The sequence below is a fragment of the Carassius carassius genome, chromosome 39 (assembly GCF_963082965.1).
Source record: "Carassius carassius chromosome 39, fCarCar2.1, whole genome shotgun sequence".
NCBI lineage: Eukaryota > Metazoa > Chordata > Actinopteri > Cypriniformes > Cyprinidae > Carassius > Carassius carassius.
The window spans coordinates 25,181,067-25,208,142 of record NC_081793.1 but is presented as its reverse complement, the minus strand read 5'-3'; the positions used below and the strand labels follow the sequence as shown (position 1 = coordinate 25,208,142).

The following is a 27,076-nucleotide window of genomic DNA, read 5'->3' as shown; positions in this document are numbered from 1 at the left end:
AAAATAATCAAATTATATTAAACATCTAAAATAATTGTATATAATGTTAATTCATTTTTTTTTTACATTTTCCTTTTAGAGATTACTTTAACCTTAAGAGATTACTTTTCCTTTTTATTAAGCTTAATGTTTACATCACACCCCAAAAGACAAAATCACAATTTGAATTTGCTTACAAACTAGTAGAGAGCTATCGATTGTTCAATGACTTTGTTAAGAGCCCTAGAGCTCCACAGGAAGGGTGCTTGTGTCATTATGAGGTAGCATTATTGATTTAGCATAACTGTTGCATCCTTCATCACAAATGATATTGTGCATCACCTAGAGATCTTCCATGATTTTTGATGGTGAACAAACCATCCGGTGTTTAGTGTGCTCTGAGTCTAGTTCAACAGGAACATCACACTACAGCCGAGTGCTGAATCCCCCTCAGGGCTCTAAATAATATGCTTTTTCTCTGTGCGGAGAGTGTTTGAACCTGAACATTCATCTGAAAGGATTTCAGGAAGTAGAAAAGCACTTTCCCATCATACCTTCTGACCTACAGTAACATTACTTTCCTCTTCTGGTCAGCTGAGATTTGAGAACTTTCTGAAGGCTGCTTCATCTCTCTGACTCAGATTCAAACACTATTACAACTGAATCTGACACTATCATGCTTCTAATCTAAATATAACTAATGAAACTAGACATATATTACTAAATATTTTACTATAAGAAAGCTATAAGCGGCATAAATGGCTTTTGACAAGAGTCTGAACGAACTGATTCAATAAATGAAATCAGACTGCTCTCCATTATATATATGATTTTTTTTTTTTTTTTTATGGAACAAACCGATTCATATGACAGCAGATTCAGAGGATAGAGAAAGTTATGATTATTGCAGCCACACTTAAAATAAGGTATATCTTATTACAGTATCATTGTGCAGTCATCTTTTTCGTGGCCTAGTGGTTAGAGAGTATGACTCCTAACCCTAGGGTTGTGGGTTCGAGTCTCAGGCCGGCAATACCCTGACTGAGGTGTCCTTGAGCAAGGCACCGAACCCCCAACTGCTCCCCGGGTGCTGAAACATAAATGGCTGCCCACTGCTCCGGGTGTGTGTTCACTGCTGTGTGTGTGCACTTTGGATGGGTTAAATGCAGAGCACGAATTCTGAGTATGGTTCACCATACTTGGCTGTATGTCAACGTCAGTGTAGCTAGTGTCTAAAAATGCGACATTCTGTCCAAAAAATGAATAAGTAAACAGTTTTGGTTTTCATAAGAGCTTGTCCTTATAGTGAATCCCCTAGTCTCCAGCCATAAAAGGTTAAATGGCAATAAACAATATAGCTGCTCATGTTTTATAACATTAGAGTGAAGTAGCTGGAGTATTAGCGTTCAGAGAAATGACATGTTGTCAAAAGACTTTGTCGGCATCATGGCTGTTGCAGGTTGCTGGTTATGAACTCTGATTAGCCCATCTGACCCTGTCGCTATGACTTTATGCTGGCTATATTTTCTTGACGGGTGAGCATTTAATTTTTTTTTTTTTTTGCATGTTACAGGTAGCCTGTTTCTTCTCTTTTTCCTGAACTGCCCTCAGCAGAAACCGTCACCTTGTCCTAGTAAATCACATCTTAAGCGAGCATTCATGCCTGAAGTGAGGACAGGCATTCCATAAGGCCAAAACAGTGGATGTATACAGAATGTGCTGTGAAAGCTGTTCAATGTAGTAGCAGAATAGCTGTGATGGAAAAAATACAATAAAAAAAAAAAAAATAATAATAATAACCAATTAAATAAAACAAAGTTTCATGACTTTTCTATGAATTAAAACATTTTTAGTCTAAGGATTGCATGCACAAAGAGCAATACATATGCAGCATATAATACTGTTTTTTTTTAAATAAAGTAATATAATTAATATAATAATTATTAAATAGATAAATTGATAAAAAAAGATTGTAAAGACAAAGTATTTATTTGTCAAAGTATTTCTATTTTGAATAAATGCTGTTCTTTTAATTTTTTATTCATCAAAAAAATAAAATAACATACAATTATTAATCTTTTTATTAGTATAGGCTATCTATTGCTACTCACTTCCAAAGTCTCTGATGGTGAAGTTTTTGGTCTTCACTCCCTCTTGAGGGGATCTGAAGGAAAATCTTTGTCCGGCTTGAGGGAGATCCTGGTCTCTTGCACTGATGACCTGAATCACCTAGACACCACAAAGTTATTCAAAAGATTATTGATCAGGGTTTCAGTTTAACAAAACAGTCTCTGGTGGTATATTTGAGCGCTGCTGGACACCCAGAATGTGGCTACAAATTACTCAGTAAATAACTCATCCTTTAATGGTTGCTTGTTTAAATATTGTATGGTTCTAACATTAATGTTTATGAAATTTCTAAATGATTAATGAAGGTTATTAGTGCACACAGGCATATAAAAAGTATGCATTATTAACTGAAATTATTAATATCTTAAACATGTTAATTAAATAAACATTAGTATAGAAAACTCATTAGTCAGAGTCAGTGTTTGCTCTTAATTATGGAGATATTGTGCAATCATAAAATACTGTATATTCCTTAGTAGAAAAACCATCCACTTTACAGTGCTTTATGTATATGTAACAATTAAACGCACACCATTAAATGAAACAGGAGTTAGTCACAAGTGCATGAAGATAAGTGGCAGCCGGCAATATGTGCTCAGTAATGTTTATCCAAGTGCTCCTGTGGTTTTTCTTCTCGATTCTGCATCTAAATCCCAATTAGTCTGCTTTCACATCAAGCAATCATGACACACTGCGCACTACCAGTACAAGCAGACGTCCACACTGCCCACCCTCCCGCTGGCCTCACCTGTTGTAGGGCTGTCACCAGCTCCACAGGTGCATGCTGGGTAGGACCATTAGCGCAACACTAATGTATCACCAGGCTTTACCTGTCCAATGTATCAATCAAACCACACAGTTCTGGCCCGAAGCATCATATCCGTTCAGACATCAAAAAGGCTCTAAACTAAGAAAAAGGTTTTATAATAGAACATCCGCTCCAAACACCTTATCTACTCTTGTTAGCAGGGGTTTTGTATATATATATATATATATAAACTAGGAAACTAGTGAAGCAGAACTGGGAAAAAAATAAAATAAATAAATAAATACACCTCAATGCCTTAAATACCACTTCAAACACATAAGTAAATGCATAACAACATCCTGGCAAGCACTAACTTCAAAACTACCGTATTTTTCGGACTATAAGTCGCACCCGAGTATAAGTCGCATCAGTCCAAAAATACGTCATGATGAGGAAAAAAAACATATATAAGTCGCACTGAACCAAGAACCAAGAGAAAACATTACCGTCTACAGCCACGAGAGGGCGCTATATGCTGCTCAGTGTAGACTACAGGAGCACTGAGCAGCATAGAGCGCCCTCTCGCGGCTGTAGACTGTAATGTTTTCTACTGGTTCATTTCTCTCGGTTCATTTCTCTCGGTTCATGTCAAATTAATTTTGATAAATAAGTCGCACCTGACTATAAGTCGCAGGACCAGCCAAACTATGAAAAAAATTGTGACTTATAGTCCGGAAAATACGGTACTCACTTTTGTTTTAAGATACAAATAAATATTTTACATAAAAATGCAACAGGAGAAAATATTCTATAAAATAACTCATAGCATGTTTTCAGACAGGTTTTCCTGTTTATTCTGAGGTTCAGTGGTTCAGTGTAAGTGGGTAAGATACAGTAGATTAGGAAATGCTCTGACACACACACACACGCACACACACACACACACACACACACACACACACACACACACTGTACCTGGCTAAAGCAGGGATATACTCCACTTTCAGGATTTAATGAGAGTGTCAGAGTCTGGAGTCTGTCGTACATCATCTTAAATGGCTCATTAGACCAGAATTGGTTTTGGACATGCAAACATACACACATGCGCACACAACCATTTATATTCGCTCACCTGCCCAACTTTGGCGCTCTCACACACGAAGGTCTCATAAGGCATGGCCAGCTCTGGTGTAAACTCATTAATGTCCAGCACATGAACTGTGACAGCCACTTTACTGGTCAGCACTGGGTTATCTACACAAACCACACAAACACCACATATTACGACCAACAGCACACTGTATGTCATGAGCAATGCACAGCACACGTTACAATGCACAAGTTTACTCTCGTTCTTCAGTTATGGAAACATTTCTGATTTTAAAGAATCTGAAAGCATTTATACTTAAAAAAAAAAAAAAAAAAAAAAAAAAAAAAATAATAATCTGGCATGTCTGTTAACTATAATGTCAAATATTTAACAGTTTTTCATTTCCAGAACATACAGTATCATTATCATCGCATACAATACTCACTACTGTATAAGCATTATGCATTAAACCAAAATTATAGACTTATAAAATAATAACTTATAAAATAATGTTCTAAACAATGATTTATTTTTTTATTTTTGTTTGTTCTTTTTTATTCAGCAAGGATATATTAAAATGAGACAGTAAAGACATTTATAGTGTTTCTATTCCAAATAAATAATCTTGAAATAAAACTGATAATAAGCAGTAATGTTTCTATAGCACCGAATCAGTAGACTGGTGTAATGATGCCGAAAATTCAGCTTTGATCACAGGAATAAATTACAGTTTTAAAATATATTCAACTAGAAAACAGTTATTTAAATTCCAATTACATTTTAATGAACCTTTAATCAAATAAATACAGCCGTGCTGAGAAACTTCTTTCAAAAACATTAAAACATTTTATTGACCCCAAACCTTTGAATGGTTAGTGCAGTTTGAAGAAATTCACATTTAAAAAGATTTCAAGCAGCCCAATATCCAAATCAGACGACGAGAGAAGAATCACCAATATACGTTTTTAAATGGTTCAGTTTTGTTATGATTTAAGAACTGCTAGAATTGGGACTGAATTGACCATGTCACATTAATAAATACACAATTCTTTATTAAAATCATTACATAGCTGGCATATCACATTAGCTTTCTGTTGAGGAACCAAGAGACAGGACCGGGAACAAAGACTGAGAGTGGTATAGTGTACTGATGATCTAAACCACTAATATACTATACTGCCATCATGTGGTTCTACACTAAAAACCTTAAAAGGGCTTAAAATATAACTCCATAGTCATATTCAATTTGATTCTATTCTATTCTTAAAACGACATAAAAAAGAAAGCTTTCATTTTTAGTGGGTAAGAAAATAAGCTAACAATCTGTCTAAAAATAAGATGCTTCTAGCAGACACACAAGGTAACAGCTGTTGATTTTCGAACACGTCTTCCTTATATTGTTTGAATTCTTCTTGAGCGTGCAGTGTGGAGGTGAACATCAGTGTGGACTAAACTTTTATAGATCAGATCCGTGAGATGAGCTCAGGGAAGGTGAGAAGGCTTAGAATGAGGGATCTGAACTCATCCCTCCCAGGGGTCCTCTATAGAGCCAAGACCCCTGAGCGACCTTGATGAAGATGAGCAATCTTCCTGGAGAGAAAGTGTGTGTGTGTGTGCAGCTGTTTGTTACTTTAGCTTCAGAAGCTCCAGGGCGTCTGGTGTCCAGTAAAAAAATAAAAAATATTACTGTTGTTACAATTTATCTGAGATCTGACACATCATCATTCTCCAGGTCCTGTGCTTCTGCCCCAAATGTCCTGCAGCAAATTACTTTTTGTGTAGCCACTGTTGGATTTTTTTTTTTTTTTTTAATTTTAAGTTCTGGCTTACTAAAAGTTAAATACAAATCATTTCTGTTTTCAAAGTCCAAAAACATATTTGATATGTTCAGATAACCAAAAATACTGAAAATATGGTGACATTTATCATTTTCGAATTGTATACATTTAACGTACTGTATTTCAATACGTTATGACAATAATTTTAATAGTAATATTTTTTTTGTTAACAACTCAGTGTGTGACCATTGACCCAAAACTACAATTTAATATGACTGGCATCTTTTAAATGTCATTTATACTATATATTCATATATATATTTTTTTCTTTTTACATAAATCTTTAAGTTTAATTCAAATAAGTTTTAGGTTTAAATGATAAAAAATAAAAAGAAAGTTCAACATTCTCATCAAAGTGATGAAGTTCTTCTGGAAAATGTAAAAATATATTCTATTGAAGTGGACAGATGTAGTAGACAAAATACACTTTAAAAGACTAGGAATTATTATATTTATGTTTTAAAATGGAATAATTAATGCATCAAGGTTAATATGAAAATTATGAACTGTTGCAGAATGCTAATGCTAGGTTTTCAAAAATTTACAATGAATTTCTTAAAATCTAGTGAGCTTTTTTTATTATTGAAACAACAACAACAACAACAACAAGAACAGTTTTAAAGTCTAGCCAACTATGGCTTCAACGTAACGACTTGAATGACGGGTTTTAACACTAGATGGCGCTGTTATATAATGACGATATCGTCCATTTCGCTGCTGTAGCTCTCATGACAGAATAAACAGACTTTTTTTTTTTTTTTTTTTTTTTTACTTTGATGGTTATTGTTGGCCTGGCTTCAAACGAATGAAAATGCTCTAATCACATATTTAAAAGGTGCATCTTATTTAGCTCAAAACAAGTGTGCTTTGTTTGCAGGTTTGACGGACAGTTTGTGTAGGCCTACAACAGCCTATAGGAGTATGCCCCTTTCAATTTCCAGTTTTGATCGTGGCCCTGTTTACTGGTACTGTACGAGGTGTAAACAGAGCAAACAATTCGGTCTGCTTAACACATTTTGTAAAACATTGGTTCTAACTGTATTGTAAAATAGTTTTTCCTTCAGCTAACGTTGCTGACTCTATTGTAATGAGCATGACAGAAGGGATTATGCAAATCAAGTGTATGTTTGCTGTCCTAATGGAAACTAAAGTCAGAAGTTTTCATGATGTGCAACAAGCGTGGAGAGTTTGGAGACTGTGTGCTGACTCGTGCTTCCTTCAGCACTTTCATATTTAGTGCAATATGATTCTGAGGCTCCAGAACATCTGGAATTCCACCTGGTGTGAAATTAAAGCCCCTAAAAAGCACAGAAGAGGGGAGGAAAATATAAAAAATAAAAGAATAACAAGAAGCTGCGATTTATGCAAGACTAGCTTGTGATGGTGGTGAACAGGTGTTCTCCGCACCTCATAATCACTGGTTCTGAGAGATATAAAAGCTGTCAAGCATGTTTTACAAGACACTGTATAATGCTAGTAAGGATATTACACATGGCACACTGGTGATATGAGCATTTATAAGATGTAGGACAGCAAAAATACCTTGTTAATTAAATGCTTTTGTGCTCATATAGTTAACCACTCCAAATGGTCAAAAGTGGGCAACAAAGTTTTGACTGACTTTTGGAACATGCAAAACTACATATTTAAATAAACTATTCTACTTGGATGCCTGAAAAGTTTAAAATGTTAAATATACAGTCACAGTTGTGTGAAATTATGTTGCAAATGTAATATATAATAGAAAGTCAAAAATAGCAGAGATGACCTAGTTTATCAGACTATGTGCTTCTGTGATTTGTCTGAACCCATCTGGGTCAATGGAACAGAATGTAAAACTGTCTAAAAGACACAGATAGTGAATACAATATGAATAAAAAAGGAGCTTCTAACACAGGGTGGACATTTCCCATTGCAGTACAGGAGTGAAGTTTAACAGCCCTGACTTGTGTTAAACCTCACCCAAATTAGCTTTAGAAATCACAATTAGCAAATCACCAGTGCAACCTTGAGAGGAAGTGAGTAATATCCGTTACCATGGTGATGAAGGCTCAACTTTTAATGACCTCTCATCCCCATTCCGTCTTAATGAATGTGAGTCGCCGCTTTTGTAATTTTGATTGAGCACCACATATTCTCCAAGATAATGGCATTGGGGACTGTTTAGCGGATTTGACGACTTGATGACGATGGATTTGCTTATTTACGTGGTGATTCAGTCCACAGATCGTTTCGGACACAAACGCAATTACAGCAATGACATCTTTGACGGTGGTGTTTGATCGCCTTTCAGATTACTTCCTAAAATTGTCAATATGAAATTTGGTTTGTAAAAACACTTTTCCCCCCAATAATCTCACATTTTTCTAAATTAAATGTTTGGAAGCGCATTTCAGCCCTATAATAATAATAATACTAAATCATGCTTTCAGAATTATGAATGAAGCAGTATAATTATTACACAAAAAGTACAAATTATGAGATGAAAGTAATAATTATAAAGTAAAAGTGGAAATTCTGACAAAAGATAAAAAACTAATCAAAATTCTGACATTCTAAGCAGTAATTATCAGATAAAGACGAAATTATATAATATATATATATATATATATATATATATATATATATATATATATATATATATATATACAATTTTAACTTTATCTTATAATTCAGATTTCATTATTATTTACCAAAGCATGATTTTTTTTTTCTTATGTGGCAAACATTTAACTTATGTAAAACTTAGATTTTTTTAATAACATCAACAAAATTTCTTTTAGACACACAATTAGCCACGTAGATATAATAATAATAATAATGATAATAATAATAATTGTTATTATTTTTTTTATTTTTTTTTGTTTGTTTATGTATACTTAGCTTTGGCAATATTGTATCATTTACAGTCATGCCAATAAAGCAATTTTGAACTGAATTAAATGGAAAGACACTGTAGTAATAATACATATTCCAGGAGAGTTGTCATATTTTATGAATGCTTGTAAAAAGCAGACTTAATGTAATGCGCTGCTGACTGCGCTGCAATGGGCAACTAAAAATCAGATCGCAAAAAATCCCAGCATTTAAGATAACTGAACTTTTATGAATCACTTCTGCGGTTCACAGTCATACTTACTAACTTTAGTGGCCACAACTGAAATGTTGTGCTGGGCTATACTCTCCCTGTCAAGAATCTCATTGGTGGAGATGGTTCCCCTGACAGGATCGATGTCAAAGAAGCTGTCCAGGTCACTCTTCCAGTCGATGGAATACCTGAAGAACCAGAAAAAAAATACAACATTTGTTTGGTGGGCACCAAGGTTCATATGGCAGCATTCACACTTATTCGAATGAACTACACTAACAGAGGAATTTTTTCAACCATTTCAGGGTTGAAGGTTGAGTTTGTTTTGTTTTTTGTGCTCATTTTAATCAAACCAATGCCAAGTGTAAACATGCCCTTACATACTGTTCAATACATTTGAGGGGCATTTTCACATTAACTAGGCTAGGTACTACAAGAGATTAACATAATGATACTCAAGAGTAATTATTACATTTTTTTCTCATTTTCTCTTGTTTTCAGTTTTGCACAGCGCTCATTATGTTTGATTTGAATTGAAATGAAAGTGACTTGTATGGTGCATTTAAGCAATCCAAGTGCACACACACAGCAGTGAGTAGTGAACACACACACACCGTGGACACACACCTGGAGCAGTGGGCGGCCATTTTTGCTGCGGCGCCTGGGGAGCATTAGTCACGTGACAAGCTGGCATGAAAATATTGTGCACTCTGAATTACTGTGTGTGGGTCCAGTTTTGAACAGCTGTGAACATCGGTGTAATGGAATAGCAACCTTGTTAACAGACACTGCGACCATTCTCAGGGGGTACATTACATGTGTCTCGGTGAGACCTTGCACCCCATTATGCACGAATTTGAATAACTTTGAAAAAGTTAGGTTTCTATTGACCTTCTTCACGTTCTAGTTGATGACTTGGACTCATTCTCTCACAAACACTTTTACAAACCTGTTCTGAACTCTTGACGCATTAATGTGGGCTGATATTTTCAACGCTACTTATTTATTTATTTGTGGCTTGACCTAGAACTGAGCAAAGAGAAATAAAGTGGGAGCGCTGGGTGAGGGGAGATGCTACGGTGTTTTCCACATTTCAGCGGCTGCCTTGTGAAATTCACTCAAAAAGTGGTCAACTAAAAACATTTGAGGATTTTGTGCATTTGCATTGGATTCTCAACAAAAGACTTTGATGTTGTGATCCATAAGCATTAGGGGGCCTGATTCTCATCATAAAAATACCATCATAAATACCATACAGCATCTGCAGCTGTCGGAATGTAATGCTTATAACTGACTCATCAATGTGTGTTAACATAGCACATTTCAAAACGTAACATTTGGGAAAAGAAAAGATTTCTAAGAACCCTCAGAGTCATGTGGCATCATGTAAGAAAAAGAAGAAAGACTAAAATGTTCTGGGATTGTCATCGCAAGCTGCTTTTGAAAGTCAAATATTTAATATGAATCTCAAACAAGATTAGAAAGCTTTCATTTTTAAAATAATCTTCATGTTCTATTTAATGTTCTATCAGGGCAGTATGGTTGCAAATTTTTTTTAAGAGCCACAAAAGTTCTGGTTGATTTCCAATTAGCTCATGATTACCTTAATTTATCTGAGCAAAAATATTTCACATTTGTAAACCGCAAATGCTGCTGGCAAAAAAAAAAAAAAAGCTTCAAACAGAATTTCAATATGCTGCTTCATTAATCTTTACAAGACTACTATATTACAAAACAAACAGACTGATGAACAAATTATTCATTGTAGTAAGTAGTTAGAGACCGGCTCGACAGACCCTTGGCTGTGCGGAGAGATGAAGCAGAACATCATATTTGTCTTATTTAAACAACTAACATAACTCTCTATTCTATTCTATTTCTGTAGGAGGATGTGAGAGCCAGTCAAATAACTGTGTATCTCCTGAATTTGACCTCTAATTAACTGATACTGAATTGAACAAGACAGTCGCTGTAATCAGGGGTCATGCAATCAGTACGGTGTCAGTATATTCAAATGTTAACTCACAGATGAAACATTAATAAGTTTTATTTGGAAAAATAGGAAGCAAGAGGAGTTGGTCGATTCATCTGAAATTGTAGCTTTGCGGGGCCCGAGATCTAAATGTGTAATGAGATAAATATCTCAGTGGAAAAGCGGAGTGTGTTAAAAACTAAAATTCATAAGGACAAATTGATCTAAAATCAACATGAAATGCTGTTCAAAACCCATTTTACTTTAATAATATAATGCATTTACAGGTGCAATTCTACAAGAAAAAGTATATATTTTGCTAGAAGTTTTCAAATTAATATTTTATTTCCTTTGGATTGAATTATGAAAAATTTTAATTTCATGTTGTCCTTAATCAGTTTATGCAGTCTCCATATATAGCACTTTTGACTTTTCCTTCAGTATTTCTCACTGTCATCTTGGTTCTAGTCTGTTCTTCTCTGATCAGTGTAAATGCCTCCTTAGAATGAATCTCTTATGTTGTATTTCCTCATTTGTCAGTCACTTTGGTTAAAAGTTTCTTATAAATGAAGAAATGCAAGTGTGAGTTTCAGTCCATTTAGATCACTGTGAGGCTCTGACCTCTTCTTTCTAGAAATGTTTTGTTTGGTGAACTGTCGTGTACATGACCAACACAGCTTTCATAGCTTTCACAGTTTTCATAAGTCCATCCATTTCAAACTCTTTGAGGCTCTTCCCTTGACCCCTGAAGCTCGGAGAAAACTTAAAAGCTTTGTAGGAAGTCCTAGAAACCTTAGATACCAAAAAGCACTTTAGCTATTTTGTCTCCCGCATTCACTCTGCTGACTGCAACGGTGTGTGGATGTGTGATGTGTACAGACGTATTTTAAAAGCTTTGTTCACTTCGCACGGAAGCTCATTGGGGACCATTGTTTTCCAGTGAGAAAGTGCACATCCCCATTGAGCAATGTCAAAATGTTTCTAAATAATAAATCGGGAAAGGCCGAAACAAAAAGGAAACAAATCCCTTTCACTAATACAAATCTTTCCTTTGTCCATTTTGCTTTCTTACGGTATACTGAATTAAATATTCATAGAGAAATAAACTAAATTGTGATGTTAGATATAGTTTTGGGACCCCACAGTGATGCATCAATGGTTTGTCTTCATGTAAAACTTTAAAAGCAATCTTAAGGAGTGCAATTCAAAAACATAATGGGTTATTAAAAAAAAAAGGTAAATATTTTATCATTTTGCTCTTTGTACCAGCTGTTTTTAGTGTGCACAAATACATAGGGATGTGTGAGATGGAATGTTTGCATGCATACAGATTTCTTTCTTTTTAAAATAAAATTAAATGAATTATAATAATAATAATAATAATAATTTTTTTTTTTATAAATACTATTTATTTATCGGCACACAGCCAATTGTTCCATGAAAAAAAAAAAAAAAACCTGTTACAACATAAGGTATAATGTATAAATAATCCTCTATGATGCTCAAAGGCACAATGGTGATAGCTTCCTTCTTGCAAGGACTGAACGAACAACCATCTGATTACCAGCCCCTAACAGCTAGCCTTATTCATTTATATGTGTTGTGTTTGAATACCTGACTGGACTGTTTCCTGCGTCGAGATCCTGTGCTGTCACGGCTCCTATAATGGTGCCTTGTGGTGTGTCCTCATAAACATCCATCGCGTAGGAGGGTTTGCTGAAGATGGGAGGCTCATCCACGTCCAGAACGTTTATCTTCACTGTCGCTGTGTCTTTGAACGGGCCGAAACTGTGGAACCGTGGATCCAGGTGTGCATTGGAGGCCTCCACTTTAAATGTGTATGCTTTTTTGGTCTCATAGTCCAACGGCTAAGAAAAAAGAGAAACAGAAAAGTAGAAAAAAATAAAGAATGCATCTGATCTGTAACGTATGTCAAAGCCTCTAGAATTAGACACAATTAAGGGGTCAATATTTGGCAGGCTATTCTATTTATATTATATATGTATTTCTATTTTTGTTTTATTGTGTATATTATAGATTTTTTTTTATCTAAAGCTTTGGGTTGGTGAGATTTATTAATGTTTTTGAAAGAAGTCTCTTATGCTCAGCAAAGCTGCATTTATTTTGCTAAAAAAAATATGGTAAAAACAGTAATAATGTGAAATATAACAATTAAAAACAACTGTTTTCTATTTTAATATTTTTCAAATGTAATTTTTTCCTTTGATGGGAAAGCTGAATTTTCTGCAGTCTTCAGTGTCACATGCTTCAGAAATCAATGCGGTGTTGATTGTGTGCTCAAGAAACATTTCTTATTATCATCAATGTTGGACTATTTTTGTGTTTCCTGTTTAATATTTTTGTGTAAACCGTGGTACATCAGAATCATTTGTCATATTATACATTTATATACATTTATTATTATGTCTTCACTGTCACTTTTGATTGATTTAATTCATAACTACAGCATCAGGTTCAACAAAGATGCCAACAAACATTGTTCTCCATATTGGCCATTCATTGAGGTCTTGCATTAAAGCTTCATTTATTTATTTGCGTTTCATCTTTTGCATAAATTGCTCGCTTTGATCATTTCGAATGCAGGGCCTTTCTCAGATCTCCAGTGTGCCGATGTTGGCTTGTCTGGGGAAGTTTGTCACAATTGCTTTTAGTCATGTCAAACAAACAAGACACTCCAAAAATGGTTCTCTCATGCTCCCATGTGCATTTTCTCCCCTACCCATTGATTCAGGAGCCCTTTACTGTTGAGATTTATCTTTAGATTCTCACTTTGGTTCTTCTAAATGAAAGCTTGTATGCCATCAGTATGACAGCCGTAAAATGTGTGTGTGAGGATGATTGTGGTTACGCACCACTAAATCAAAGCAGCCCATCTAGAGATGAAAACCATACAATCTCTCTCTGTCTTTCAGAGATGGCGAAAGGGCAAAGGAGATCATTTATCTGACCTGTATATGGTTTCCATCATGAGCAATTTACTTCTGTATCATTTTCAGATGAAAACAACACCACAGGTAGAAATGAATGACACCCGCTCATCCGTAAATACACAGCATAAGCACTGTAAATGGATGTAACATGTATTTTGCACCAAAGCAAACAGCCATTTAGCTGAGAAAGGAAAATACGTCAACTTCATGTGAGTGGCGAATCTGGATCATTTGGGATTGGAAGGTGTCAGATGGTCCTTGCTGAAGTTTCCAAGTCAACTAAATCAAATGGTGCTAATTAGACTCCCAATTAAGTAACAGTGAACCTCCAAAAAAATGCAGTTGCTAATTAGCTGACTTCTTGTTGACATGAAAACTGACGCATTGGTATTACTGAAGTCTTAACTACTTAAATACAGGGACAATAAGCTCACAGTTGCCCGCAAGTAATTAGGACCCAAATCATTTTTCACAAAATATTTTTATCTCATTATTTAAACTAGCCTATGGCCTTCTGTGTCCCACAGAGACACCACTGTTTGGCCTTTTGAGGCCAAGAGGTACATTGATATTAAGGTTGCACGCTACAGAAAAACGACAGAAAAGCAGTTTGCAGGGAAAATAGCTTGCTTTTCAGAAAAAAAGGACACGTGGAGGACTTCTATCTTCTTTATTATGCATAACGCTAGTGAAACTGTATTTCTATCCAGATGACATTATGCCACGTCCTTCGTTTCAATCAGAACGCATAGCCTTTGTGTCTCTAATTTGAAACAAAAGCTATAAATTGCTCTCTGACTGCCATTTCATGTGGTTATTTTCCATCTTGGTTTCCTCAAAGTGATCTTTAGTGATGCTCATATTGAATTATGGCTGGATCTTCAGTCGCAGTCCCTGAGAAATACTCCCGTGAGTTTTCAAGGTCATTTTAGCTTGTAAACTATTTGGCCAAACAACAGCTTTGCTTCAGTGTAAATTAATACTTAGAAACATGCAAAAACAGAGATATAGAGATACAAATCAGCATCTGCCTCACCTCTACACCGATGGTGACTTCATAAAAATGCAATTTTTCCTACAGTCAGAAAATGTCTAACGATCTTCTTTGCTCAGATGATGCATTCTGTATATTCTATGGCCCTTCACCCACCCTACACCTAACCCTAACCTTCACAGGAAACATTGTGCATTTTTACTTTCTCAAAAAAACTCATTCTGTATGATTTATAAGCGTTTTGAAAAATGGGGACATGGGTTATGTCCTCATAAGTCACCCTCTCCTTGTAATACCTGTGTCATACCCATGTCATTATACAGAGTTGTGTCCTGATATGTCACAAAAACAAGAGCACACACACACACAATAACTTTCAATTGATCAAAAGTGATAATGTCAGCTTTATACATTATGTTTAAAAACTATATTAAAATAAAAACGTATTTTATATTTCAGAATTTTATAGTTTTGCTGTACTTTTGATCAAATAAATGCAGCCGTGGTAAGCATAAGTTCCTACTTATGTTCTCAAAGAATGACTGATGGGAAAAAAGTGCTCCATTACACACATTTCCATATCAACACCTGCTTTTATTACCATGTTCATCAGATTCCCATTTGAGTTTTCACGACAGGCACGAGAAGTGAGGTGAAAAGGGTGAACCAGACGTGGCGTCTTGTCCACAATCCGTGTACGGTATTGATGGTGGACGGACGTGAACTGTGATTAAATGTCAGAGGAAGCTGCAGGATTATTGGAGGTGAGGAGGTTTAGCCTATAGAAGAATTTCAAGAGCATCATTGCCCTTTTAGTGTGTGTGAGTGGCCACATCACACCGGCAGCCCTGGTTAATGACTTTACGCCGAGACAAGGGAAAAAGAGAGAGACAGAGAGAAAAGACGCAGGCAGGGTAATGACAGTGACTCAAAACTAATGAAAGGCTCTTCAAGTGTGTCACTAGCTGTAATAGAACCAAATCACAATACAAAGACTATACTTTACAACAGCTTTTTTTTCGTAAAGGTCCTGAATGCTTTATATTGTGTCATTAAAAAATAAATAAATGAATAAACCCTTGACCATGAGAAGTAGAGCTGTTGTTTTAATAGCATATACTTAATTGTATAGCCACTTGATCATACTTGAGTAGTAGGACAAAACTAGCTGAAATGAGAAAAATATATATTCATTAAGAAAATGTTCAGAGACATTCACTTCTGCTAGGATATAACATGCTGGATTATTACATTTTTATAATGTGCATTTTTCCTTGCCTGTCACTCAATATGGGTCAGGTTGAAAAATAACATAACATATTCATTATAAAATCAAAATATCAGGCAGTGAATGAGTGAATTGAGAATACATGGTGGTTTTAAACTTATTGTCAGCTCCATCTATTGATCTGTTGTCAAAATCAGACAGAACATCTTGTGGTCTTGACAGAATACGTTTTTTTTTTTTCAAACATCCACTAAATTTTATATATCAACAAAACAGATGAAATACACAATTCTCAAGTGACACACATAAAATATTAGTTATCGGTGTTAAAATGACCCCCCCCCCCACACACACATACACATAAACAAGTGTGTAATTAAAATGTAATTTAAAAAAAAATGACTGATTTAGCATTTATTTTTGATTGCCCTTCAGATGTTAAACATGTTCCTCAAGAGACATGCGGAAATCATGCAAGTGCAATATAGTGAAATAAAGAAAAGGAACACCCCTTTGTGTCAGTATTTTGTTGAACCACCGTTTGATTTAATAGCAGCCTTTAGTCTGTTGAGATATGTCTCTACTAACTTTGCACATCTAGACTTTGCCATATTCACACACTCCTCTTTGCAGAACTGCTCAAGTTCAGTTACATTTGATGGTGAGTGTTCGTTGACTTCAGTCAACTGATTTTCAATGGGGTTTAAAACCCTCTGGGGTCTGAGGGGTTTTTGGGGCCCTGGAGAAGTTTTGACCTGTCCTGACATTTGTGCTTTTTTCGGTATCTTAAAAACATACAGTATGAAAGTCTAATTACACTGTATTCAGCACAAACTGTGCTACAATAATAAGCAATAAGTAATCAGCATGCATGTACATGTTTGTGTTTTTGAGAAGCCAATATTTATGTGTGGTTAGTGAAAAAAATATATAATAGACACTGAAATGACTTAATTGTCCACAACACATTTGAGAACTGGATGTGGTAGACTAGAGTTTAACTATAAAATGATTTGAAAATCATCCTGCTCACTCATTCACAGAAAACAATATATTTATCTAACTTTTGTAAAATAAAGTCTGGGGGCTATGACTAGGTCATGCAAGGTCAATCACTTTTGAGACATAAAATTGCAGTAAAACATTTCAAGTTAATGCTGCTTTTTTAATACTTTTTATTCATTGAATAATGCAAATAAATAAATAAATAAATAAAAATCATGGTTTCCGCAAAAAATAAATAAACAACAGATGCTGCTATTTCACAGTTCACGTTAGCAAGTAGCCTGCAGCTACAACCGCCGTGGATACAACCACCACTTTATTTATTAATTTATAACAGATTTAAATAAATAAAGATATATATGTGGTATTGTTTCCAATTTTCTCTCAAGAGACTAAACTGAGTGCATCTGTGTGCATTTGTAACAGATACAATAGGTCTGAGAATCTGAAAGCTTTGGGGAACATTTATCAACAAGTAGATCAAAGGCTTCAGGAAAGGTGTTAGTAGTTCAGACAGTGCGTGTACATGTGAATGTGAAGGAAATACTCATTTCCGTATCAGCGTGTGCTGACACATAAACGTTACCTGAACAAAATACACTTTAAATTCAGTATTTCATGTTAATGATGCACTTCATGCTCTTTGATATGGTAATGTGGTCCCTCCTTGCACTGGTGGGAGTGCCAGCAAAGAAATTCAGACGATCGCAGCCCAAGACGTCAATGCCAGCCACGGGAATTGAACAATTGTGCACGTGATCCTGAAACAAACACCATCCATTGTGTGGGTGCAGATGCTCAGAGCCATTCAATGCAATGTAAATATGTCTACCATTAGTATTCTCTTCACTATTTCCAATTTCCAAAAAGGACATTTAAAATGCAGCGTTACCGTCCTCTGGTGAATTTCCACCACAGCACATGGTGTAGATGCAAGAGCACTTCGATGTAAAGTTCACTTTTATGTCCATTAGCGTTCGGGATATGTGCTTATTCATGCTTATACATTTTATCCACACAGCCAAATACTACATTACTCTATTCTTACTTAAGAAGATTTTTGTGAAATCAATAGCTATTATTAAAGTCAGGTCTTCAATTCTCAGGGCTTCTCTGCACAATGTCAATATACACTACAATTGGTATGCAGAACTCGCTCGCAGCTTTTCGTAGTGTAATGCAGGTTGCCTTCATCTAAATAAGATTTCAATGTGAATCACCTGGAAAAAAGTGCACTTCTTCTTGTTACAGTGCACCTGTTAGCCTTGGCCTTTGAAATAGCTCTGAGTTTTTATGAAAGGTTGTTTTTTTGTGCATGAGCCCATCAGACACTCACTCGCTTGCTCATGCACTTTCCTCTTTAGGACGTTGAAACAGGATGATGCATTTTTAATAAGAGCTGGATTTGTTTGTGTTAGGAAGACTATTACACTAACACAACTTTCATCATCAGCTTTTCAAGACAGGATTTGAAAGGGACACATGGATCGTAGAATTAGTATAAATTTTCCCAATATTCATTTCCATCCTGTTAATCTTGTGCAATGTAATTTAACAAACAAAATCTAACATTATCATCCAGGAATGACTTATAAGCTACAGCTTATATACACTAACTTAACTTACACTAACACTAACAAAAGTATCTTATGAAAACAATAGCTGCATTTATGTGGGTAAAATAAATAAATATATAAATTAAAAAAAATAATAACAAAGAGATTGTAAAATATTATTACAATTCAAAATAACAGTTTTCTATTGGAATGTATTTTAAAATGTAATTTCTTCCTGTAGTGGCAATGTTGAATTTTTTAAGCAGTCATTACTCCAGTCTTCAGTGTCACATGATCCTTCAGAAATCATTCTGAAACTAATTAATCACATTTGAGCAACTGAATGCATCCTTGATGAATAAAAGAATGCCCCCCCCCCCCAAAAAAAAAAAAAAAGTCCAGGGTACTGCATAACAAGAGTTACCCACAGTAATTCCATAATATCTGCTTAGCATAGCATAATTTAATATCCTGAAATGGGCCATAGGATATGATATTTCTAAAGTTTTAACGCATCTATTCAAAAAAGGCTCAAAGCATTCTGGTCTACTTATATTTGCACCTTTTGCATACAAAAAACAACAACAACAACAACAAAAACAAAAAACACACACAATGACATGCTTTCAGCACCAAAGAAAGAAACAGTTCTTCCTGGACACTGGCAAAGCAAAAGGTTTAAATTAAACAACAGCACCCCATTATACATTCTATTTTATTACTGATAATGCAAGCAATTGCCAGGATGCCTTTCCAAAGTCAAGGACCTGTCTGCATCTCTTGCATCTATTTGGTGAATAAGAGCTCATTTAATCAGCATTAATGAATGCATTACAGGAACATCTTACAGATTATTGAATTTTATAAGCAAAAATGCACAGTGGATAATTTGTATTGGCACAAAGACACAGCTCCCAAAAAAGTTCACTCGGCTAGTGAATGACTTTAGAGAGTGCTGGCTGCAGCTGTGGAGTTCTAAATTTTTACCCTTATGAATCTTTTGCTGACTTAATTTGCTTTATATTCTGAATTACTCAAGCAGCAACAAAATGTGTGCCAGAGAGGTACAATAAAGACTCAAGGTTAAAGGAATATTTTTAACCTAAAAAATTCCCAAATTATCAGCATGCCATAAATGCAACGCCTAGCCATTACATTGAAAATAACCTTAAAGGCCGTGTTGCAGGGTAAATTTTTTTACGAATTTGTGCAATTTGCTTGATGGTAATAAACATTTAAACTGTTATCCATTGTATTTTATGTTGTTGGGTATCACAAAACGGAATATAATACGAAAAAGTAGGTACTATCTTACAGCGGTCTCCTTTCCCCCATAATGCATTGCATCACGTCACGTTGGGGAGAGAATTTACCAAAGCCCGCCTTGAGAGCATTGAGAGTGACTAGAGAGAGACGAGTAGTAGACGAGAGTATTCAGATAGCGCAGATTATAGATAAATAGATAAATACATAGATATATATAGATAGATAGACAGACAGACAGATAGATAGATATCGACCAACAGCGACCCAAACGCACTCACTTCCCTACAGCACAAGCTTTTCAGTGCAGTTTCCATGGGACAGCACCGCCCACACAAGCACCTGCCAAACACAGCGACAGAAACGCGGCTACGTTTGCAACAACATTTTCACCGGAGGAAGAGATAAACGCTTAGAAACGTCCATATAGCTAGCATGATGCCTTCTATTTCTAGATGACAAAGACAACGTTTACCAGTTCTACGACACTATGACAAAGGTTACCGGTACTTATCTGAACTAACATCATGATCACTGCCACTAGATTTAAAGAAAACGTTGATTTTTCACTCGGTGCTACTCAATGACAGTAAAAAAAAATAAATAATAATAATAAATAAATAAATATATATATATATATATATATATATATATATATATATGTGTGTGTCGTTATTGTGCACTGCTGCTCGTAGACTAGCTCCAGTGCTCATTGCTGCGATGCTAAACGATAGCAACTCACCAGGACACTTCACCAACTCTCCACTCATTCTCTTCGGACCATGCATTTAATAAGCTTTGACGGACATCAGTTCTTGGCAATTCCTCATTTGCCCTCTCACGTCTGGCAGGTTCGAAATTACACAGCTGCAGGTCATCATACATGTTGGCTCTTGCCACCTCTTCCTCATCCCAGTCAGTCGCTTTAACGTTAGTTCTGATGCTGCGTTCCAGGTAGGTTTTTGAGCTCGTAATCACTATTTCATACCACGACTAACGACTTTGTACCGTTCCAGGCAAGTTACGCCAAACTTTCTGAGTGCAAAGAATTGTACTTTTTTATTGCAACGTTACATTGACCTAAAATAGTTTTTTCAATGTGTACCACTTGCATAAACACTGCATCCGTAGGCAGTATTATCCGTAGGGGCTGTCATTGTTGTTTCGCGTGCTGTGTGACCTCGGAATTCAGAGTACATCGATCTAGTACGAAACACGAGTTCACGGGTGGGAAGTCACGAGTTTGATTGCCGTTCCTGTGCACTTTCACGGGTTTAAGGTTGGAAAAACACGGGTTACGGGTTGACTGGAACGTGGCATCATACTAGACTGAGGCTACCTTTCCTCGACTTCTCCCCAACGTGACATCATCGCCGAGTTGCATAAAAAAAACGTTAATACCAAAAACTTAAAAAATAGGTCTTTAAAACTATTTTTGAGACATTTTAAAAATGATATACATATCTTGAGTGATTTATGTCCCCATTAATCGAAAGTGGTGGTTAACCTGCAACATGGCCTTTAATATTCCTGTAAGCCTCATAGCTGGAATTAGAAAAGATTGAACGATGAAAGAATAAAAAGTATTTCAAGAATATCAGCATGATGCCCTTGAGTAGACGTTTAACCATAAGTTCCATTGGTTCTTAAGTGGTTTTGCTTCAGAACCCACATTTTACATTGGACACGAAGTTGCGACCCAACACAGCACCGAAGTAAACACATTAATATAACCTCTTAAATTAATAACTAGTTAGGTGTTTATTGATTTACAGACGAGTGAGTCTGATTGAATGCTTCGTCATGCACAACACTGAAACAGCATTTTAAATATTAAGCAAAACATGATTGTCACATAAATATACATTACTATGTAAGGAAGCCAATTTTTGCTACATAAGGAAAACAATATCCTTTGGTAAATTGGTAAAATTTAATTATGAAAAAAAAAAAAACCTGTATGTTACAATTAACGTTTTATCACAATATTATATTAACTTTTTATCTTGTAATTATGGTATATTATGATAATATATATTATGTCATTTTTTTTCATCGCATAGTTAACATGACTTAGTATGTTTTAATGTTTCTCAATATTACGACATAGTATCTTTTAATTCAACTTCTTACCTTATTACCTTAAGTTAGTATGTCATAATCACAGTGATGACTTTGTATGTCATATTTACTTTTACCTCAAAACTGTGACTTATTATGTCATAATTTCAACTTTATTTATTTTTATCATTTTTACTTTGCTAGACATTTTGACTTTTAATCAAATAATTATGTTAGTCACAATGTTCGCTTTTTATCTTAAACATGAGTTAGTATATCATGATGCTATCTCATAATTATGACTTCCCATAATCATAAGAATCATAATTTCAACTTTTTTTCACAATTTTGACTTAGCACATCATAATGTTAATCTAACAATTATGATTAAGTATATCATTTTCTACTTTCTGACTATTCATCTCATAATTATGACTTAATATCTCATAATTTTGTACTTTGAACTCTCATTATTTATGACTTACTCTATCATAATTATGATTTAGCAAAGCATGATGATTTTTCTTTGGAAAGGTCCGTAAAGGTCCGCAATTCAATCACAACAGACCTGCGGCCCATTTTCTGTTCATGACCCACTAATTGAGAACCTCAAGGAAAACTGCCCTTGAAATGACTGAATACATTGACATGATGTGTTGCACCAAATCAGTAAAGGAATCTCTTATCCTAGCACACAACCACACAACTGAACTCATAAACTGTATTTCACAACACTGTTCCACAAGTATTAGCCAATACATCAAATCTGACATTGTTTTGATACTGAACGATCACTGCAGGTAAACATAGCAGAGCACAACTGGTTGGAAATAGATGGTAAGGCATATTCCAACCTCAGCTGGGTATGAGGACACATACAGCCCTCTATTTGGAACCAGTAAAGCATGCAGAGCCCTCTACTGCTAAAATGAGTTTTCTGTGTCGATAATTCATGTTGCAGCTGAGATGCTTGATGTCTTCATTCACATGGGGTTATCTCACCATAATCCTTGGGGCTTCCGAAAGAGGTTGATTCAGACATAAGCACAAAACTAGTGCAAAACAAATGTATATTGCACACCAGTTTGATGCATATATCCACAAGCACACATAGTGTCATAACACACCTTTGTTTTTTTTTAGATTCTTGACGTTAAGAATTAAATACAGTATGAAATATCCCCTCCAATAACCTCAGTTCACAGCAATGTCGCAAACACACTGTCGCAAACACTGCTAACATCTCATCTCCCTCAGACTGCTGCTCTCAGCAAAAGTTTCTTTTTTATTTATTTTTTATATCCCTTCTCCTTTCCGCATGGTGTGCATGCTGACATACCTTCTTGCACACACACACACATCTGTGGAGTTTTTGATATGCATTATTGGATATTATCAAGTATATATCATGAGATGTTTGTCACTGCACTTGTCTGTCATGTCATAACGTCTCACATTCACGCATGTATGCATAAAGGTAAACAAGCTGTTGTACTTCCGAATATGATTTTACCTCGGTTCAAACTGAGACTGCCCTGCTCTTGGTTACTGAAGCCCTGCGACTGTCAAAAGCAGCTTCCAAATCTTCAGTACTCATCTTGCTGGATCTGTCTAACCACCGGATTCTCCTGTCCACCCTATGAAAGATGGGCATCTCTGGAACCGCACTCCTGTGGTTTAAGTCCTTTCTCTCAGGTAGATCCTTCAGGGTGTCTTGGAGGGGTGACGTTTCTAAGTCACAACTTCTTGCTATTGGGGTTCCTCAAGGCTCAGTGCTTGGACCACTTTTCTTCTCCATCTACATGACGTCATTAGGATCTATCATTCATAAGCATTGCTTTTCCTATCACAGCTATGCTGATGACACTCAACTCTACTTCTCATTCCAACCGTTGAACAACGCCTTGTAATTCCATCCCAAAGAGGTTCAAAATCACTCTCACGGACCTTTTCCTGGACTGTGCCCAGCTGGTAGAATGACCTCCTGATCTCAATTCAAACAGCTGAGTCTTAACTAATTTTCAAAAAACTTCTAAAATACACATCTTTTTCGTCAGCGCTTGACCAACAAATAATAGCACCTACCTTTTCTTTTCTATTCTATTCTAGAAAAAAAACAAAAAAACATTGCTACGTGTTCTGTGCTAGACTAATTGAGACTTGTCATGGCACTTGTATACTGTTGTTGTTCTCTCGTTGGTCTGATTGCTTCTGTTGTTCTCATTTGTAAGTCGCTTTGGATAAAAGCGTCTGCTAAATGATTAAAAGGAAATCTAAATGCATGGAATACTACATATAACATAATACAATGTGCTTGACTTGACATCACATTTCCAGCAATAAAAAGATCAGAAGAGGACGTGATATCAGGCAAAATTTTAACATATTTAACATGACTGCCAAGGACATTTAACAAAAATATTGAATTAAAAATGCTACATTTTAGCATATTATGTGTTTTTCACATACATGGCATACTTTTTATATGCATGGAATATACCATAATACAGTGTGCTCGACATTTCATTTCCATTGAGAAAAAAATTTCAGGAAGTGATATTAGCCATGATTTTTTATGAAAAACTGCCAAATGTTAAGAAGCAAATAAATAAACAAACAAACAAACAAATAAATACCCATTTTTCTTTGCAAGATGATAATTAAGGCAAGGGCAAGGCAAGGCAAGTTTATTTATATAGCACATTTCGTACACAATGGTAATTCAAAGTGCTTTACATAAAAGAAAGTAAAATAATAATGAAAAAAATAATAACAAGAATAAAACAAGCAATTTTAAAAAAATTTAAATAATTAAAAGATTTACTGTTTTAAAATAAATTTAAGTGAGTTAGAAGTGTTAGAAGTGTTAGTTAGTGTTTTAGCACATCTGATCTTTTCTGGAAGCTGATTCCAACTGCGGGCGGCATAGTGACTAAAGGAGGACTCCCCTTGTTTTGTGTGAACCCTTGGTATTTATTACTGACTCGATCCTAATGATCTGAGTGGTCTGTTAGGCTTATATTCAGTGAAATATATTTCAGTTCTAGGTCATTTAGTGACTTATATACGAGTAAAAGTATTTTAAAATCAATTCTAAATGTAACTGGAAGCCATTGTAAGGACCTGAGGACTGGTGTGATATGCTCAGATTTTCTGGTTCTAGTCAGAATCCTGGCAGCAGCGTTCTGGTTGAGCTGCAGCTGTCTAATGGTCTTTTTGGGAAAGCCGGTTAGGAGCCCATTACAATAGTCCACCCTGCTGGTGATGAAGGCATGAACTAGTTTCTCCAAATCTTGACTTGAAACAAAAATCTAATTCTTGCAATGTTTTTTAAATGATAGTATGCTGATTTAGTTACTGCTTTGACATGACTACTGAAACTAAGGCCTGCCTCCAGAATCAAACCAAGATTCCTGACTTGATTTTTAGTTGTTTGACCCCTAGAGTCAAGGTATGCATTCACCTTGAACACTTCATCTTTGTTTCCAAATGCAATGACTTCAGTTTTTTCCTTGTTTAACTGAAGAAAGTTCTGGCACATCCAACTATTAATTTCATCAATGCATCGGCATTAAATGTCAGTCGCTATATTAAACCAAGTAAGTGTATCATACCTGGTAAACGTTAACCGTCAAGACTCCCATTCGCCTTAATGGCAGTTGCTTGGCTAGTGCTTATATTCTTCTTTATTTTTACGCATTTTCTGATCACACTGTTTTACAACTTCTTGAAAACAGTAAAAAAAAAAAAACATCCATTGCATGCTTTTATGAGGTCTCCAAACTTCATGTCATGTGACAAAAATGTCACATACTAATGTTTGATATCTTTGTATCTCTAGTATTCCATTCTGAACTTTGCCTTTTTTATTTATTTTACCAGTATATCAACAAGGACCCACCTTATAGGTGGCACTGCTTACTCCTGTTAGAAACATACAGTACATGTCCCTGTTCCCAAACAAAACATATTGAAATAAATGTGCTGAAGTGAAATAAACATGGATAAAGTCATCTAATTAGATTTTTGCACCCAAGACTTTCCTCTTTTCCAACTGGTCTCATATCAGGTGAATATGCTTTACATATTTTTTTTTTACTTTTTTTCTTTCTTTTTTTTTTTGCATGAAAATGGTGAATCCCAGTTACTGTGTCAGTTTGAACATTCTCAGTTGATTTACAGATCGAACAGCACATTAATGACATACTTAATGGGGGATGAGAAACCAGTAGGACACTGCAGGAATCTGCCTCACACTTTTTCTTGTAATGTCTTGCTGACCTCTCTGCAGCACAGATTACCCTTAATATTTTATCATTGTTTCTTTATTTAAAGTGAACTATGTGATAATTAGAAGGCTTGTTATTTTGTGTTTGTTGCCAACTCTGTGGGAGTGGCAGACGGTGAGATCCTGTGGGATCAGACTTCTCTCACAACTTTAAAGAATAATTGCTTTTGTTTACTAATGGGAGAAACAAACATCATTTGTCTTTGATGACTAATCATGAGCTGACCCACTTGCAGGGAATTGGGGGCTTTTGTGCTTCACACCGTCACACAGAATGCTGACTGGTGTGAAATCTAAGGCTCCCAATGCGATTATACTGTAACCTGACTTTGTTTGGTTATATATTTATGTATATGTGTACGTGTCTACATACACACACTACCAGTAAAAAGTTTGGGCTTAGTAAGTTTTTAATTTTTTTTAAAGAAGTTTATTATGCTCACAAGGCTGCATTTATTTGATAAAAAAAAGTAAAAATAAATAAATGTAATATTTTGAAATAGTATTATAATTTAAAATAACTGTTTTCTTTTGTAGTATATTTTACATTTGGTTAAAAACACAGTGTATGTTATTTATTAGCAGATTGTCAATAGCTATGTTTCCGTCAAAAGATGCAACTTTAATTTTTACACAAAACTGGAATATCGCATAAAACATTTACGAATAAAGTTTCCATCCAACGAGTCAAAGAGAACAAAATCGTCACTTCCTGATAAACTGGCACTAAATATCTCTAAGAAAATTAGGAGAAGCCACTGAATATAATAATTTTCATATGTAATAAATGATTTGCACTTCAGAGCGAGCAGACGAAACACTATAAACGTGGTCATTGCTTTTAGAGATGGATGCCTACTGTTTGGGAACGCAGTCATGTGAGAG

At 35.3% G+C, this 27,076-nt stretch overlaps 1 protein-coding gene across 1 annotated transcript in view; it reads right to left on the bottom strand.

Moving 5' to 3' along the window:
• LOC132121680 (cadherin-12-like) overlaps positions 1 to 27,076 on the bottom strand; it is a 388,852-nt gene that overhangs the window by 8,546 nt on the left and 353,230 nt on the right. The window contains exons 7-10 of the mRNA XM_059531344.1: positions 12,460 to 12,713; positions 8,925 to 9,061; positions 3,990 to 4,111; positions 2,091 to 2,208 (exon numbers count right to left, since the gene is read on the bottom strand). Coding sequence (XP_059387327.1) covers positions 2,091 to 2,208; positions 3,990 to 4,111; positions 8,925 to 9,061; positions 12,460 to 12,713 — 631 coding nt within the window. The remainder of the gene's footprint in view (positions 1 to 2,090; positions 2,209 to 3,989; positions 4,112 to 8,924; positions 9,062 to 12,459; positions 12,714 to 27,076) is intronic.